The sequence below is a fragment of the Oenanthe melanoleuca genome, chromosome 3, assembly GCF_029582105.1.
Source record: "Oenanthe melanoleuca isolate GR-GAL-2019-014 chromosome 3, OMel1.0, whole genome shotgun sequence".
Classification (NCBI taxonomy): Eukaryota; Metazoa; Chordata; class Aves; order Passeriformes; family Muscicapidae; genus Oenanthe; species Oenanthe melanoleuca.
This window is the reverse complement of record NC_079336.1, coordinates 92,848,118-92,867,361: the sequence shown is the minus strand read 5'-3', so window position 1 is coordinate 92,867,361 and position 19,244 is coordinate 92,848,118. Positions and strand designations below refer to the sequence as shown.

General features: G+C 40.2%; 1 protein-coding gene across 3 annotated transcripts in view; it reads left to right on the top strand.

Annotated features, from left to right (window-relative positions):
* TMEM63A (transmembrane protein 63A) overlaps positions 1-16,821 on the top strand; it is a 30,467-nt gene extending 13,646 nt beyond the window's left edge. For all 3 annotated transcript variants that reach the window (XM_056487965.1, XM_056487964.1, XM_056487966.1), the window contains exons 12-24: positions 78-201; positions 558-691; positions 2,949-3,086; positions 4,199-4,352; positions 5,086-5,192; positions 6,808-6,894; positions 7,523-7,585; positions 8,440-8,602; positions 9,466-9,571; positions 10,481-10,648; positions 13,977-14,092; positions 15,052-15,114; positions 15,705-16,821. In XM_056487965.1, coding sequence (XP_056343940.1) covers positions 78-201; positions 558-691; positions 2,949-3,086; positions 4,199-4,352; positions 5,086-5,192; positions 6,808-6,894; positions 7,523-7,585; positions 8,440-8,602; positions 9,466-9,571; positions 10,481-10,648; positions 13,977-14,092; positions 15,052-15,114; positions 15,705-15,875 — 1,594 coding nt within the window. In that variant the 3' untranslated portion in view covers positions 15,876-16,821. The remainder of the gene's footprint in view (positions 1-77; positions 202-557; positions 692-2,948; positions 3,087-4,198; positions 4,353-5,085; positions 5,193-6,807; positions 6,895-7,522; positions 7,586-8,439; positions 8,603-9,465; positions 9,572-10,480; positions 10,649-13,976; positions 14,093-15,051; positions 15,115-15,704) is intronic.
* Positions 16,822-19,244: the final 2,423 nt, after the last annotated feature.

The window sequence follows — 19,244 nt, the reverse complement described above, 5'->3', positions numbered from 1 at the left end:
CAGGGATTACAATCTTTTTAAGATTGATGTTGATACTGTTTTCCTGCAAAGTGTTATGGATGTATTTTTCTGTGCAGAAAACAGGCAGAAAAAAGCTTGACTTACTATGAACACCTGCATCAGAAGTATGGCAAGAGGGTCCAGATCAATCCTAAGCCATGTGGTCAGTTCTGCTGCTGTGAAATGAGAGGATGTGAAAGGGTAAGGGATTTGTATTCTTTTTTAGTTATGGCTAAGTATGTTATTAGAGGAGTAGAAAATATTTTTTGTCATATTTCATTGACCTTAGGAAAATTCTTTATTCATTCATTACCCGTAGCTCATCCGCCATGTTCTTGTACTGCATAGGAAAGGAATTCCCTGAAACTTTTGAAATGTAATCTTAGTGCACAAACTGAAGTACAAGAAAATCTTCCTGTTTGTCTTTGCCTTGTGGCAAGATTTGTAATTTGTGGGAGTGGCATGAGGAGGCATGATTATGGTTTGTGTAAGCTGTGTGTTAATGAGGATATTGGCCATCTGGTACTTGCATGTAAAAGTCACCAATTTCCCCACAGGAGGATGCTGTAGATTATTATACCAAAGTTAGAAATGAACTTGAGGAAGAATATTCAAAAGAGGAACAAGCTGTTCATAATAACCCACTGGGAATGGCTTTTGTAACATTTCAAGAGAAATCCATGGCAACCTAGTAAGTTTTGTCTGTTGTCTTGTTTGTTCTCTTTTTACTGAAATAGTACAACTGATCTCTTGTTTGTGTCCCTTGTTTGCTTATGTTGGTTCTTCCTTTCTTCTTTTTCACCATTCTGTGGATTTACTCTGCTTTGCTTTTTGGTAAGTTTTCCATAAATGTGTTTTAGCCTCTATGCTTTGAATGAAGGAATAATATCTAAGGGACTAAAAGGCTTGGGACATTTAATGGGATAAAGAACCTTTCTCTTCTGTGTGGGATCCAGTCCATCAGTGTAGGTTAATAGGAGGCCAGACTAATTGGTTCTTGAATATGAGTTACTGACATCTCCATTTCCTACTGTGCAAATGGTCCAATTACCAAACTACCAGAGTGGGTACAAATTACACTGCCAATTAAGTCATCTCAGCAGTGTAGGGTCAGTGAGGGACCTGGCCACAGGTGATAGATACTCATATTCTGTATATTCCTTACCTGTTGTTATAGATATGTGTGTAGATCTAATAGCAGAAGTTGTTCTGTGCTTTTATTCAGTCATTTGCAGAGAAAAATATCTGTAGCCTCTCATGTTCTTTAGGCACTTTGTGAGCATCTTTTGCTAACACAAAGTGGGTCAAGGGAAGCAGAATAATATTTGTCTTACAACATAAAACATAGTGCTTTTTTCTGTTCTTAGCCTCTGTGGTTTAAATTGTCTACATTCTTTTGGCCTTCAAGTCATGTTAGAGAGAGAGGTTTTCATGGAGGTCCAGGATGTAGAATTTGTTGCAAGAATTTGGTATATTGGAGAAAGTTTTAGTTGCTACTCTTTCACTGAGTAGTGATTTTTGTGATGAAATCTGGCTCCTCTCCTAATTTTATATTGAAATAACATTTTGAGATGTGAAAATGAAAGAAGAAATAAACGCTGAAGTTCCTTCTCTAACTACTGCTGTGCTGTGTACAATTTTGATGGGATTGTCCTTCCTTGAGCAAGTGTCCTGAGTTGTGCTGCAGGCATCTGCTAGTTGAATCATCAAGACCTGAAAATATTTTAGTCTGTTTATATTGGAATTAATGTGCTGGACTCCATTCTCTGAGAACTTAGATTAAATTATGTATGAAGCTGAGGCTCCTATGAAATTAGAAAGTTGCTTGGTGCCCTTAGGATGCTCAGCTCTGCAGAGCCCTGAAATAGGATGAGAGATACAGGATGCCAGAAGTGAGGTTCAGGTGGTTGTAGATGCTTTTAAATTATGGCTAAAACTTGCTCTTTATGTATTTTAAAAAATAAACTATCAAAGAATAATCAGGTTCAGGTAGTTGTAGAAGCTTTTAAATGATGGCTAAAACTTGCTCTGTTTAATCTGAATAATCAACTGTCTTAAATACTTGCTGCTGCAAGATGCTGGCAATCTGACATCACTGCTTGAATTCTGGTAAGGAAAAGATCTGGGGGGTTGAGGGTTATGTTTGTTTTGTTTGGTGTTTGTGTGTGTGGTTCTTTGTCTTCTTCATGTTAAGATTGCAACTAAGAAACAAGCATGTTCAGATTTTAGAATCTCCCCATTTAAATATAATATATATTGTTTCTATGAAAATAGTCTCTGAATGTGTGCCTTGCCCTTTTACTGCCATCTGCTTTGGGAGATCTTCAAAAGCATTTATTCTGGGCATGTTTAAATTTTCTTTAAATATTTTGAGTGTCAGTCAACTCATAATATTGGAAGATTGAATTAAGCACTGTGATTATTTTTGGAGTGGGTGAAAGAGGCTGATATTTTGAATTGTGAGAATACCAGCATGCTAAAAATTCTTCTGAGAATTCATACTCAAGGCAAAATTGGCTGGTTTTGATACTAGTGTAAAGGATTAGTTTGCAGTCTCATTCCATTAGTCTACTTTGGTTTGAAAACAGCTGTATTATGTAAAGATGTATTTAGGAAACTGTCTTTTATTTTTTTCCAATGCTCTCAGGCTTTGATTTTTAATTTTTTTTAATATGATTCATTGCTGTTGTTCATGTTGGTAGAAGCAGTAAACAGTTTAAACTAAGACTGATTTTTATTTCCAACAAAATAAATCTCAGGCCGGTGGTAGCAACTGTTTATATAATGGTCATTTGCATAATATATTGCATTGTTTAGGTTCTATCTTGATCACAGGTTATTAAAATTTTAAAAAACCCCAAGCTTTTATCACTGTTCACTGTTCTCATTACATATTTAGCATTTTCATGTGCAAAAAATTGGAAAAATATTCCTCTTATTCCTTATAGCATCCTTAAGGACTTCAATGCCTGCAAATGTCAGAGCATTAAGTGTAAAGGAGAACCCCAGCCATCACCCTACAGCAGGGAGCTGTGTGTATCCAACTGGAAGGTTACATATGCTCCTTACCCTGAGAATATCTGTTGGTAAGATTCCTGTCTTACATCCACTTTTTGTTGATAATGTAGGTTTAGAATGGGCACAGGAGAAACAGGGATGACAGTGTTTTTCTTTAACCCTAAACTGAAACTTTATGTAGTGTTGGAATGTGGCTAATTTACCTCTTGATTTTCATTACTTGTGTTCTTCATTGCTCTTGGGGTTTGTGGACATTACTTGGGGTAATGGACTAGAGTTTTACCACCCCAAGATTTAAAAAAAAAACCCTAATCCTGTTTGTCTGTCCCTCAGTGTTTCCATTTTTTGAGGTTAGTGCATATCTACTGTTGGGACCTGAGGAAAGCAACTTGGTGTTAGTGCTGAGCTCAAAATAAGTATCTATTTTTCTGGGTTGCCATGTGATGAGGTAACCTGATCCACTCTGTAAACTCTGGTCAGTCTTCTTCCTATTCTTTTTCTTTTCTCCCTCAACCCCACCTTGAAGAATAGGGACCACAGGCATATGCCAAAAAGGCTTGTCTTAATTAGGGATGTTACTGAGCCTCTGTATCCTTGTTTTGTTTGTTCTGAATATTTGGCTTTGCCTGGCATTCAAATAATTCCAGTCCTTTTGGCAACCATCTGAAATAACATTTAAGAACTTTACTTGTTTAAAGTCTGTGTTTCCTATTTTAATATTGCAGGAAGGGATGCAGTGTTTGTAAATTTGAAATTTTATTTCAGAGCTCAGTTTTTTGGTAGATTCTGCCTCTGATAGGTATTCTCCTTGCAGAAATTCTGTGTCTTTTATCTCTGTCTCTTCTTGTTCCATTTCTGTTTAGTACATTTGTATAATTGAATAAAGAAAAAGTGTTTTATCCCAAACCTTAACTAGATTAGACACTATGCATGTGAAATGAAAGGTTAAATATGTTCTTCTGCAAACACAATTTATGGTATCACTCAAGAGAGGTTGCTCAGTTTTCTTTATTTCTAATAGCAACTGGAACTTGTGTAGTTCTTTGTTATATAACTTTGAAAGCTCAGTTTAGAAAAAGCAGTGCCACCTGTTACTTGACAGATAGTGTATACATCTTTTTTTAACAGCAAATGCTTGTTGCTTGTTTTAATGTCTTTTTTATTTTTACTTCTTCCCCAGGAAAAATCTTTCAGTGCATGGATTGAAGTGGTGGTTTAGATGGGCTTGCATTAATTTGCTTCTTTTTATTGTGCTGTTTTTTCTTACTACTCCTTCCATAATCATCTCAACCATGGACAAGTTCAATGTCACTAAACCTATTCACTACCTTAATGTAAGTATTGTCATGTATTTGGATATAGCTGTGGCTTAGACCAAAATTTTGGTAGATTGATAGGATTTCATTGTCTTACCTTCAGTTGAAATTCTCAGGACTATTTTATGTAGCTGCTGATTAAAACCATAAGTCCAGAATCAGGTCTTTAGCCCTCTTTTGTTCCTGGATAATACTCTGAAGTAATTTTTATCTGAGGCTTTATGTTATTGTAACATATTTATGTTTTTGTAAAAATTTGCAATCCAAACTTAAATAATTCTAAATTTTGTAATGAAAAAAGCTTTGCAATAAATGGAATTTCAACTCCAACTTATATTTTGATTTTTATGATAAGACGGGGTGAAATGCAGATTTTTAACTTTGAGGCAAAATGTTGTTTTTATTTTGCTTGTAGGGTTCAAAGCAAGATGGCATATATATCTGATCCTAGTTTGACTGCAGCTAAAGCAATTTGCAAGCTGTTCTTTTTAAATATTTCTCCAAGCTAGTGTAAACTACATAAAAACTACTTGTGAGACTGCACTCTCATGGAATTTAATTCCCAATCTCACTTTGATTTTTTTGTCTCATATGCCAGTGCTAAACACTCACTATTCAGTTTAAGACTATCTGAATATAATTTCTGCAGTTCATCCTGCTATAATTTACAAAAAGCAAAATATTAGCATCTCTGTTCCACTACAACTACATTAAAGTGTTTTTAATACTTATTCTCATTTCTTCCCACTAGAATCCTGTCGTCAGTCAGTTTTTCCCAACACTCTTGCTGTGGTCCTTCTCAGCTTTGCTACCAACAATTGTCTATTACTCAACTTTGCTGGAGTCCCACTGGACAAAGTAAGCAACATTTTCCTCTGTTTTTAGCTTATCAGCTGAATTACTAAAATAAATGAAAGCTCTTATCTTTCACAGAGCTCTCAAATTCGCAGACCTCTTGTAGCAGGGAATTTCCTGTTCTTGTCTCTTTCTATTGTTATAACCACACTTCAGGGTTTGGGTAATTTGTAACCCACACAGCAAGTGTAATCTGACCACATGATTTGCTTATGCTTTCCCCTGCTCCCTACCTCGTTCCTCTTTGTGTTTCATCAGAAAAAAATTGTATGAGCAGGCTCAGGAGTTGTAGCTTCAACAGGAGAGTGGGAAATGCCTCTAATCCCATAATTACCTTGCTCTCTGGGAAGATAGGCAATGTGTTTGGATCCCCTCCAGGCTGACAACTTATAAAAAGGACATCCATCTTTTTGTTGTTTGGCATGACAAAATGGTCTGGATGTAACTCCTGGTACACGATTGTGATCTGTTGGATATCAGTGGTGATCTGAGAAGACTTATGGGCCAAAGGCCCAGCAGATGTGTTGATGCAAGGCTTTCACATTGGACTGGTGCACCCCAGAGATGTCAAGCCCACTGATATTCTGCTGACTTGGAGAATTTAGCATAGCTTGGTTTGGAGTACCAGATTTGATGCCTGTTTACCTACACACAGATAAAAGCATGGTACTTCACACTCAATCCCATCTTCACTCAACCTCACTCAGTCTTTATCCATAAAGTCAAAAAAACCCTACTACTATCCATTGTAGTCATTATTTTTATATTCTAAGGTAAATTTGGTGCTTTTTCTTTTCAAACTTTTGTACAATTCCGTTCTAAGACACCATGTGCAGAGTCTACTGTTTGTCACAATTGTATGTTTTTCATCAACTCTCTTTTGGTAGCTGTGCTACAGAGGTGAACTTTGAGCACTTCTCGACCAGTTAAAGTAATTCTCTGAAGTCCCTAGAGATCACAGGTCTGATTTCAAGCCTTGGTGTAGTTACACTGATAGGTCTCACAGTGCCCAAGTGTTCCTGTAATAAAACCTCTATGGTTTTAAAGCCCTATCAGATACCACCTCTAAAACTCTGAAGTGTTCATAGTGCTGCACTTTTCTGGCAACAGGGTGTCACTGGATCCGTGTTCTGCTACTCCAGTAGGGGCTAAGCATTAGTAGTATCATGTTGTCCTCAAGACTTTACACTTGACAGGGAGGTTGTCTAAGTGTCTGGTTTCTTGGCAGTGGTGCCCTTTTCTGAACTGCTTAATGCCTCCTGGTATGACACTTGAAGAGCTGTTTGTTTACAAGCTGTTGCAAGATTGAGTGTCTTGGGGCGAGAGACCGGCTGTGCTTGTCGCACATCCCCGTGTGCTTGGTGCAGACCTGCACTGATGCTCATCCAGAGTCTGGATTAACATTCAGCAATGTTTTTGTTGCCCAAGAAGATACTGAGAGTCTGCTTGGTCCGTATTGGTGAATATCTCAAAGATGTTTGGCTTTTATCTGGTAGCAATGTGATATGGTAGGGGAAGCTGGAAGTCTGACAGGTGCTGGCATTGTCCAGGAAAAGATCCTTCATATGTGGCAGTGTTTTGTATGAGTTTCTCACTCAGTGCCTTTTTCTGTTGATAGATCTGCAGAGAACAGAATAATGATGCATAAAGTCTACATATTTTTGATCTTCATGGTATTGATTCTGCCTTCCCTTGGTCTGACCAGGTAAAGAATCATAGTTTGAGATAATGGCTGAGTACTTTTATAATGAGACATCTTGCTTCTATTTTCTAGTTGTGAGGTATAGTCACTGTGCCCCCCACTCCCCCCAGTGTGTGTGGTTATGTTATCATTACACATTAGATTTCAATGTTCATCTTACATCTGGGATCCTCAGAGCCCTTAAAAGTTTCCAAAGCCTGGCTTTTCTTTTAACAAAGAAATGTAAGGCCTTGTAAGATCAATGGCTAATTAAAAGTTAACCATACTCACCATTATAGCTGAGAACCAAATTTCCTGTCTTATACTTCAGTAGGAGTTGTCATTTTTTTGCTGCCTTTAGAGTTTTTGACTGTTTCCCTGGGTGACATGTATTTGCCCTATCTGTATAATAATTGCTAAAAATAGATCATTAAAACTTTAATATGAAGTAGATGTTTTTGTTCTGTTTGATTTTGTATCTTTTTTCTTATTTCTATCTATCAGTAACTCTGATAAAGCTAAACTAGTGTTCAGATTATTTGATTAAATTCTCTCTATCCACTATCTTGATTTAAGCTACTTAAAAAGAGAAGCAATTTTAGACAGTATTGAGGTGTGGGAGACTGAATTACACTCACCATCTTTCTTTCAGCCTTGATTTTTTTTTCCGATGGCTGTTTGACAGAGAATCATCTGATTCTGCAGTTAGGCTGGAGTAAGTATTAGCTAAATAATATTCTCTCTTTGCTCTTCCTTTGTAAAGGAATACTTAGGACTTAGATTTTTTTTTTTTTTGCTGTTTGCTGTCCTTGGTTAGTGCTTATTAAAACTTGCTCAGGGTTGCTACTCTGGGATGATGTTGAGCTTCTGAATAAGACAATAAGGTTGGACATTAGAAAGAATTTCTTCACAGAAAGGATGATGAGGTATTGGAATTAGATGAGGATTGTTGTGTATCATGGACAGGAGATCTTCACAAGATTACAGTGAGATCAAATAGCTGCAGCAGTTCTCTTTCTGTAATCCAGTGAATCTTGATTTTAAGGAAAAAGTATGTTTTTAAACACATTACATTGCAAGTTTGCAGATATTGGTTATTTTGAGCTCTTGTGCCTGTGCCTGGAGGGAAAGAATAGAATGCAATTATTAGGACATGGATTTCCAAATGCTGTTTCAAAATCAGTAACAGGAAGACAATTAGAAGTTACTAAGTCAGGAGAGATGACTGTTCTACTGCAGTCTTATCTCATCTTGTGTCAGGTTGCTGTTGCAGACATCAGATGATGCTCTTGACTGCTGTCAGCCACCCATCAGGCTGCTGCACAAATTTTGTGAACAGTTTATTCCTCATCTGAACTGCTACTCAGCCAGGCTCTTACATACTACCCTGGCTGCATTTATAGCTGTGCAGTATTCATTTAGAACAACAGAAATTCTTCTGGCCACTTCCTAATGTATATAGTGCTTATTCTTATGGTAAGAGATTTCCAAAGGCAATAGGGATACATTGCATACATCCAGAGTTTGTTTGCCTTCCTCCCAGTCAGTGTCTGGTGTCTTTCCTGGCAGATGTGTCTTCCTGCCTGACCAGGGAGCCTTCTTTGTGAACTATGTGATTGCCTCTGCTTTCGTGGGCAATGGAATGGAGCTGCTGCGCCTGCCGGGCCTCATCCTTTACACCATACGTATGATCATGGCCAAGTCCACAGCAGAGAGGAAAAACATCAAACAGGTACTGGAGCCCTCCTCAGCAGGAGGCATCTCAATGACTGATCCTTGTCAGAAGCAGTGGGAGCACCCATCCTTCATACCATTAACTACCATCTCCTGACGGTTTCCTTTTTTCTTTTTTTAGCCTTTGTTTTGCTTGTCCACGGCAGGTTCATATTCCCTTCATTCACAGCACAGATAACAGGGAGGGATTTATTCCAGTCAGAGATGATCAAAAATCAAAACCCAAGCTCTGAGCTTCAGGTATCAACCTCTCAATAGCTCTAAGTCAGAGTTTTATGATTTGGATTTTATAGAATAGTTCTGATTTTATCTTATAGTGTAAACTTCAGGGGATTTTTCTTATTCAAATCTGTCTAGAGTTAGTTTCTTCTGTCAGCCATCAGATGTGTACAACTTGCTTTAAACTAAACATACACCTAGGAAAAAATATATTTTTGCCTATATTCCACTTTAAGAGGTGGACTTTTACTACCAGGTGAAGTGTCATCCTATATCTTAAAATTCCAGGTGTTACAATGGGAATTTAAGCCTGTATACAGCTGCCACAGTGAGTTCAGGGTTCTGAGTCTGGCATAACTATCTTCTGTCTTGTGATTTTAAGAAGCTGCTTCTTGTAGATGCAGATTCCCTGAGAAATTACTTTAAGACTAGGAAAGAAACAGCATCTTTTCTGTATGTCCAGGTAATAAAAACACAAAATACTTCATCTAATTACATAATTTCTGCCTCTTAAGGAAATAACTGATCTCTCAGGGGGAGCGAATAAGAGAAGGTGAATTGTTGCTTTAGTGAATCTATTCTTAACTCCTGACACATTGATGGATGACTTGAGAGTTTTGGGTGTTTTGTTTTTGTTCCTAGCAACAGGCATTTGAATATGAATTTGGAGCAATGTATGCCTGGATGCTGTGTGTGTTCACTGTCATCATGGCCTATAGCATCACGTGTCCCATCATTGTCCCTTTTGGTAAGTTTTCCAGTGAGCACTGTGGGAGTGAGATGGGCATGTGGGAAGTTTGGAAGACTCAGCTCTGCATTCTGATTCCCATTCAAATGCTGATAATCCTCAAGACTTGGATCCAAGTTTCCTTCCCTTCTTGTGGAAGAATAGTGAAAAAGATTATTAATTACTTAGCTCTTGTACTGTCTTCAGAGGTTGAAAGTATATTTAATATTTATTAGATGTTAATTTTATTTCTCAAATTTGAGTGTACTGGCTTTGGTGGTGAGGGTTTTAGATCAGATGTAAGTAGCACTAAATAACTTTATATAGTTGGTATTTTCATTTTCTAATCCAAAACTTTACAGAGCTAGATACAAGACAATTATCTAAATTAGCTGTTGTTCAGAACTGGTTTAATCAACAACCTTATTATTGGGAGAATGTGGCCAATTTTTATGTAACAATGTAATTGATATTTACTCACATTCCATTTTGTATGCAGTTGTAAATATCTGAATGTGCCTCTGCATCCCAAAGCTGTTGCAATTCATAGCTGCCACAGCAGTTTCTGCCTGTTTGTGTGGATAAGGAATAGCTGACTTGAAATACAGTTATGAATCTGGTGAAGGCTGAGAGGGAGATGTTAAGCCACTGTCAGGCCTTTCTTAACAGCAGAGTGGAAGGGGAGCTGGGAATTCTTCCCTGCTGGTCTAGGCTCTCCCTGGGAGCACAAGAGGCACTGCAGAGAAGTGTGTGGAGAGGGGAGGGATGGAGATGCAAAAAGCTGAGGAGCAGGTGCTGTCTTGCAGCTGTACCCCCCCCTTGTGTCTGGGCTGTTTTCACTCACTTGCTTAGTGTACATCTCCTCACAGAGTTGCTGCTTTTCATCAAACCTCCAACAGCCTCTGCTTGGCTCTCCTGTTTTCCTGACAGGTTTGATCTACATCCTCCTGAAGCACATGGTGGACCGTCACAACCTGTACTACGCCTATCTCCCTGCCAAGCTGGAGAAGAAGATGCACTTTGCAGCTGTCAATCAAGCCCTGGCAGCTCCCATCCTCTGCCTTTTCTGGCTCTATTTTTACTCATTTGTGAGGCTGGGTAAGTATTACCTGTTCCCACCTGGAAACTGCTCCCAGCTCTCATCAGCTTCCCTGAATTAGATGTGAAGTTTTATAAGATTTGTGGACTTTTCTTTTTCCTTCCATAAAGGAAGAGTCATGGTGTTGCCTGTGGTACTGAATTACACAAGATTTGCACAAGAGCTTTTCATTGAGATGGCTGCTATATTAAACTGTTAGCATGAGGTTCCATGTTCCTTTGTTTCATGGGAGATCATATATTCCTTAAATCAGTATACCTGGAATTGGCCAGTTGGGCTGTGAAGTGGAAGACAGGAAAAATCATTACATAAAACCAAAATCTATTCAGAATTAGCTTTTTATAATAAGATGATCACTGGTTTCACTACCTACATTTGTGCAGCCTGGGCCTAAGTTTAGTTTGCCTGGGTGAATTTGCTGCTGCCTCGGTTGTACTGCCATCACTTAGGAAAAAAATGCTAAAATGTTGGCTAATGCTAGTCCTCATATATTCTACATCATCCATCAGATTTTACATGGAAGACTGCAGTGAGATGGTGACTCTCTTCCCCACATTGTAGTTTGAAACATCATGGTTTGTAATTTATTTTTAAGAGAGGGTCATTCTGTGTTTTGCAAATACTTAGCATTGATAGTATTGGCTGTGCTGAACCAACAGCTTAAATGTCAGAAAAGGTAGGCAACAGCTTATGAGTTTTATACAGGAGGAAGCATTTGGCATGGAATGGGGATGTCAGTGATGCTGGAAGGGTTGGGTTCTCTTTCTTTGGAAGGAAGCTCATGATAGCTAACTGTATTGTGGCCTCATGACAAATGATCCCATTTGCATTGTGTTTTTCAGCATACCAGCAGTCAGAAAGGTATTGCTGGCAATCTGTCATCTCACTTTGGGGATAGATAAAGCTATGGAGGGAAGCTCCCTGTGGATGCAAGAGGCACTTGGAACTATTGCTTCAGGCTGTCCTTGAATTTGAATAGATATTCTTGCATTACTCATGTGTTTGAGAGCTTGTTTTCTCCCTTGTTTTGAGAGCTGCTTTTGCAACCAGGAAGACCAACAGATCTGGGTCCTCTAAATTAACAAGAGAATTTCTAGAGCATGCTTTAGAAAAATCAACTCCAAGCACTCAGCATCTGATGTACCTCTTTAATTGTTAGGAAGGAAATCCTGGTGAAGTAAAAATTAAATCTTTATTATAATGCTTTCTAGTTCTGCATGGTAAAACCATTATTTGTCAGGGACCTTAATAATGGAAAACACAGGCTGGATTACCATGTTTGGCTTGGTCAGTGTCGAGGATCCTGTTTACAGGATGTTGTTCAGTGGTTTCTCAGTGCATAGGGCAGTCTGAGAGGTAGGAATTTGATACTTTGATTTCATTGCCATTGATTTCATTGCTGCTTCTTGTGCCAAAAAGAAGGAAGGAAGGAAGAGTAAGAGAGCTCTACTTCCTTGTCTGCAAAATAGATCAGTTTGTGGTGTAAAGCTTGATTGCTTGGTTGTTGACTTGTGTCGCTGGCTTGATATGGGTCTTTCAGTCTGGTTGTAGAGTCCAGTGACAATACTCTTGCTTCTCACTCCTCATATATTGATGTAAGGCTGGAAAGACCTCTCCCCCAGTTCTCAGTCAGGATCAAAAACCTGACTGCATACAGAAAGTGAGAGGCTGTACTATCTTTTTTTCTTCTCCGTGCCTGTATACTTTCTCAACTCTTATGCCATCCATCCATCCATCCATCCACCCACTCACCCACTCATTTCACCCACTCATTCATCCTATTCCTGCAGAACTACTGGGCCTCTCCCCACAGAGGAGTTGAGGTCTTATCTGCAGTTCAACCCGTGTGTCCTGGGACAGTCTCTTGAATCCCATCTTCTCCAGAACTGTTGGCAGCAGGAGTTTTGAGGACACAGTGCAGGGAAAACTGATGTAGGAGACTTTTCCTTCCCTGATCTCTGCTGTTTGTCTTGTGGTTTGCACCATACATTGGCTTTGGTGTAGACACACCTCACTGTCTGGTAAATACTTGTGCAACTGTGCTTATAAAAACAACTTCCTCTGAAGGGTATTCCAGAACACCCCTAGGAAAGTTTTTTCACTTCCTTTTTTGGTTTGAATAGTGATGTGTTTGTAGGTCTTTTTTTAATTTTTTTTTTTTTTTTTTTTTTTTTTTTTTTTTTTTTGCATGTATGTGGTGTTTTTCCCCTTGTGAACAGACCTATGCAGCAGTTCTATAACCCTTTAAAACTTGTCTATTCTGGGCCACTGTGTGTGCTGGGGTTACCACAAAAATGTTACCACAAAAGTTGCCTCTTTTGTCTGAAGAAGCTTGGAAGCAGCTAGGGATGGCAGTGATGTTTACTTTTCCCTAATATCCTATTCCAGTCATCTTTACTGCAAAATGAGATTAATTTCTTTAGAATATTTCTCTAGTGGATCTGGAAAATAAGAAGTCACTGTAGTGTTTAATACTTTTTCCATACTAGGCAACCATGTTCTTTCCTATAGTTTATTGCACTGTCTCTGAACTAAAACTTGTGTGTCAGCCTAGTTCATATTTACTGTTTTTTCTCTTGATCTTTTTCCTTGGATTCTTCCCAGTTCTGTCCATATTTTATTGTACACAAGGCTACCCAGCTGAAGGCTTAGCAGCACTGAAGTATTTTATATAGGTGCCAGAGACTTGTCTTTTTTTTTTTTTTTTCATTTGCCTCTCTTTCCATGTTCTTTGACACCATCTCACTACTGACTCGTTGGCAGTGCCATTGTTATCCCTCATACCTATATATTATTTTTCCTTTCAAATTGTACTTATTTGCTGTTTTCTCCATACAATTTTACCTTGTTTGTTTGTTTGTTTTTTCATTTTGATCCTGTAAAGCAGGTGGGGTGATTTTATCTACCAAAAACATTTTGATTCTCCTCTCCCCCCACCTCTATCCCTTTGAGCTGATGGCAAACCATCCAATTTGGTGCCATCATCATAATTAATTGATGTAATTAATATCATATTTCACAGATCATTAATGAAAATATTTAAGAAATGGGTCCAGAATGGATGAATGAGAGAGGAGAAGAATGACTCTAAGTTTTGTCTATCATTTAAGCATTACAGCAACATTTCTTGGCCTCTAGGAAAAATAGGAGAACTTAGTATGTAATGACATTCTCCTGTTTGTGGCTGGAAGTAGGATGCCCATTCCTTTAAGGAAAAAAAAAATCCATGAGGTTTCTGAAATGAGAAGGATAAATAAGGCTTTTTTTGATTTTGTTGGGTTTTTCTGCTATACATTTTTATATTGTATTCTCTGGGTATTTTTATAGGTTTTAAAGCACCTACCACCATGTTTACCCTGCTGGTTGTCAACATCACTATTGTTATTTGCTTGGCTTACACTTGTTTTGGCTGTTTCAAGTACCTGAGTCCACTGAATTATAGGGTAAGTGATGGATACCTGACCTTTCAGCACCTACCTGTGTGCTTGATGGAGCACCAGTTAGTCCTGCTGGGCTGTCCCTGCCTTCCTTCTGGCAGTGTCTGCTCACAAAGGTTAAGATGGCTGAAGTGGGCCTGTAGTACAGGTAGGCTGCTTGGCAGAGTGGAAAGTCTCTGTTTCTGCAGGAACTGAGTTTGAGAGAAAGGAGCAGAATGGAAAAAGTATCCTGGGCTGCATCCCCCGCAGTGTGGCCAGCAGGTTGAGGGAGAGGATTTTGCCTCTTTGCTTTGCTCTGGAGAGACCCCACCTGCAGTGCTGCATCCAGCTCTGGGGTCCCCAGCACAGGAAGGACATGGAGCTGTTGGAGTGAGTCCAGAGAAGACAACAAAGATGATCAGAAGGATGGAGCACCTCTGCTGTGAGGCCAGGCTGAGAGAATTGGAGGTGTTCAGTGTTCAGCCTGGAGAAGTGAAGGCTTTGGGGTGACCTAATTGAAGCCTTCCAGTACCTGAGGGGAACCTGCAAAAAGAGGTGGAGAGAGACTTCCTATGGGAGCATGAGTGAGAGGACAAGGGGGAATGGCTTCAAACTGACAGTAGGTTTAGATTAGGTAATAGTAAGAAATTCTTTGCTGTGAGGTTGCTGAGGAACTAGCACAGGTTGCTCAGTGATGTTGTGGATGCCCCATCCCTGAAACTGTTCAAAGCCAGGGTGGATGGAACTTGGAGCAACCTGATCTCATGGAAGATGTCCCCTGCCCATGGCAGGGAGTTGGAACTAGATGATCTCTAATGTCCCTTCCAAGCCAAACCTTTCCATGATTCTGTGTAGAAGGATTGGTGGAGAGAGTGCCAGCACTGCACTGAGATCTGTCTTTGCAGGTTTTGGGTGCATGATCTGTGTGTATTGTTTTCACTCACCAGTTTGATGTTCTCTCTTTTCCCACCTCTTGCTGGTTACAGATTGAAGACACACAGGGTGAAAGAGGAAAAGACACAGATGTACCAACAGTCCCAACATCTTCTGTAAGAAGCTAAGAATTACTAATATTCCCTTATGTTTCCTAGAAAAACTTAATTTCTCACCCTGCTTCCCAAAGAGCTTGTGTAGGACATATTAGTCTGAATGGACTGTGGGATTTCCCACGTGCATGTGGGACCAGAGTTCTGCAACAGGGCTCCTTGACTGCTCCCAGGTGCTGTTCCAGAAGTGCCTTTGGCTGCCGTTTTAGGAGTAGCTGAGACACACTGCTTCCCACAGCTCTATGCGCTGTGTTCTGTGCCCTGCCCCAGACAGAGCCTCACATCTGGACAGCTGCCAAACACAGTTGCCACTGCTTTGATTATGAAAGTTGTGACGTGTAGCAGGTCTTGCTTGCCATGTCACTGAGAAGGATGTAGGACTGAGGTAGAAGGAAAGGCCTTCATGCCACTAAAGAGGTGCAGGTGACTGTTGCACCAGGAAGCCTCCAGCAGGGTGCAAAAGGCCTGACATGTTAAGGTGAAGAATGGGAAAAGGATGAAAAGAAGAGTAACAAGGGGAAAAATTCTCCTGGGTGAGTTATCCCAGTGCTGTTCTTTGAGAGACCACTAAACCCCTTCACTTGTGATTGCAGATGTACGTCCCCCAGGTTTTGCGTCCTCATCCCACCGAAAGGACGGTGCTGGCCCCCACGGAGCAGCAGTCCTATGGCACCATGGACAGCACTTGTTCTCAGGCAGAAGGAATCAGAAGCTATGCCACTGGACCTGCAGTTGTGGAGCAGGCATCAGGAGCTTCACTCTGAGTTGTGTTGTGAGGACGAACACAAGATGGAGCACTTGGCTCAGGTTTAGCAGAACTAATTCCCTGCCACCTCCTACTAAGTATTCGGTGTTATTTATGTACTCCTGCCTGCAGAAAAGGTACAGAAATAATTCATTGTGTGGTCTGCAGCTGTGCTAGGAGATTAAAAAGCAGATGCCTTGGGACTGATTGTTTTCCAGGCTGCCTACACACGTTGTGAAACAAACAAGTTGAATGTGGAGATGTTGATCCTCAGGGATTTCACTTCTGCTAGCTCATCACTTGCCTTATGAAGATGAATTATGCTGCATATAAACAACTGGTCACCACCAAAGCCAGTGTAGCTATTAGAGCTTTCATTTATTTATTAAAAAAAATTATTCCCTTTTTAAAAACCCCCAACATTTATTATTTATAAACCTCTTGGGATGTGTTAAATCCTGAGACAATGCCCCTTTTGATGAAAATGCTGTTTGTGTGGGTGCTGAGAATGGTGTGTGGGAGTCTCTCCTCTTTTCACCCAAAGTAGTCAGCATAGTTTTGATCATGTTACATTTTTTTTCTTGAAAGAGATGAGGGAATTACTGTGCACTTGGGTACTAAAAGTACCAAAGCAAAAAGGCTGGTGTAAAGAAGGGAGTGATTTATCTGTTTTTATATATTTTTGAAGGGCATTTAGGTTGATAATATCTGTTCACTATTTTTTTAAGGGCCTTCCACAATGAAAATTCACCTGCCAACAATAAAGGATGTAAACATTTTATCTCTTTTAGTCTTGGGTTAAAATGACAGATCTTTGGGTTTTCTCTATAGTGCCAATTATATGAGTTGTAAGATACTAAGTTTTTAAATTATGTAGTAGGTGCTAATCTATTCCAAAGTGCAATGTGGCAAAGTGTAACTAATAATCACAGAGCAATAAAACAGTGAGTTTAGAAAAATTTCAAGCTGTCTTGATTTATTATTCTTTTCCTTGTGTGTTGAAACAGTGTTTTTGCTGGCTGCCTCACAACATGGTCATGAACTCTTCATAAGAGCACTGCCACAAACCTTAGAATGACAGTATGTCCCATGAGGAATTTGAATACTTTTGTATTTCTCTAGGGGATGAATCTTGGTGTCCTATGGGTAGAAGAAGCTTTTGACCCTCTGTTTCCTTGCTTGTTGTTAAACTGTTATTTCCTGAATTTGACCTTTTCTAGCATGTCTGTAAAGCAGCAACATCTTGAGACTGAAGGAGACTTTGTGCCATAAATGTGTGCAGATATTCAGTGTCTTGCAGGGCTGCCTCCAGCTTCCCAAGAACAGCACTCAGACAAGTGCTGAGCATGAGACCTGCCTGCTGCAAGGACCTTGTGGAGCTCTGAGCCCTCTGATTACAAACCCATCCTGTTAGCTGAAGATGCACCTCTGGATTCTTAAAAGGCAGGTGAGAGGAGCATTATCTAGTGAGAGGGGCATGGATTTATCAGACTATTTTATGCTCACACTTCAGTGGTGCAGTTTAGTCAGGGGGTGTGTGTGCATTTTGATTTTTAGCAACCATGGCATTACAGGGTGGTGTGCACCTTGTGCACACACTGCCATTCCAGGTTGGTGTTCAAACCAAGAAGGAAAAAAACCCAACAGACTCCACATTTTGTGGAGACATTTCTGTGAGTTTCTCATACAGACTTGAGGTCACAATGAGGAGAAAGCTTGTTGTGTTAATTAGATGAGAAGCCTGTGATTGTTCTGACTCATTTCTAGCTGCACTACCCCATCTCGTCCAGTGTCTGCAGCAGCAGTGGATGCTTTTTGTGTGTGCTTTTTGAAGAATCAAATAAATCATTCAGCTACCACACTTGACCTGTTTACTGTGCTGGTGCTGTGGGGATGTTATGCTCTGTGATATAAGTCACTTTTTTGAACAGATGACTTTTGATACTCACTATGAGGTTCTATGTGTCATACTGAGGACAAAAACCCCTTTAATGATTTGATTTCCTTTTTGTGCCTGGGAGGTTGCTGAACCTTGGTGGTAACACTCCTTGTGGCTGGCATAAGTTCAGCACAGGCAGGTCCATCTCTCCTGTGAACTTGAATAAACCCACCTCCAGTCATGATAAGGAGCTTTGGATACAGAATATGGAAAACCTCCGAGGTAATGGAAAGTTACATCTTGCTGAAAACTCATTGTTGGCATTTGAGGGACCAGTTCATGTGTCTGATGGGGAAATCACCTGAATATTTCACTTGTGCAGCAGCCATTCCTGTTAGCTACTGTGTTCTGTTGCAGTTAAACTCATAGAAATGTCTTTGGTATGAGGACAGGCACCAGTTGGAGAAAAGGCCGGGGTCACCTATTAGTAAATTATCACAAGATCTGTGTACAGCAGCACACAAATTATAGGCTGGGTTAGCATTTTTGCTGTGTTGTGCTTGCTTCACTATTATCTTTTGGGTCCCTCTCTGAGAGCTGGAAGTAATTAGGAAACTGCCCTGGCTCTACTTCATTCCTTTATGCTGGATATCTGTGAGGGGATAAAATTAGATCAGCAGGAGAAACTCCTTGCATTCCTGACTGAGCTTTAGAGAAAAGCTGAGGGATGGAAGCCTCAACAAATGTGGATATTGGCTGCACTGTATTTGCAATTCATATTTAAAGCCATGGCACATTCTTTACTGTTCTTTTTATAAACCTTTTGGCAGGCAGCCTAAGCAAATGGCCCAGCTGGAGTTGCTGCCTGTGGCTCCCAGAACCCATATTTGTTGGGATCCAGTGCCTGCTGCTTGCCTTGCATTGCTCAGTTGGAGCAGCGCCTCCCCCACCCTGCTCCTTGCTAAGTCCTTCCCCACCTTCCAGCAGCCACCTCCAGCAGTGCTCCCGGGTGCAGGAATCCTGGACAATCTGGCACTCTACCTCTGCAGGAGGAAGCCCCAGAGCATGGTCCTGATGGGATTGGCACAGCTGAGGGGGGCAACCTCCAACACTTTGAAGAATGGAGCTCATTTGATGCTGTACAACAGGGTTCACTTCTGCAAAGACTTCAGGGAAGATGGATTTCTTCCAGAGTGGGGAAAATGCTACATGGTTTGCTGAGGCTCAGAAACCTTGGCTTGCTTGAATACACGGAGTTCTGTGCCAGGATTCTGTGTGCCAGGTCCATCTGGCTCACTTCCAGCCCTCTTACAACACATCCTCAACACCCAAATTATTGCAATTTCTCATTTGCATGAGGTGCACACGTTCATGCTTTGTTTTCCTCTGGGCTTTTCCCATGTCCTGAGCCAAAAGCAGATCTTTGTTCTGGCTAAGTTTCCAAGTGCTCCAGTGTAGCAGTAGGCCATGTTCTTTCTGTCTTTTTACAGAGGTCCAGTTCCCAGCTCT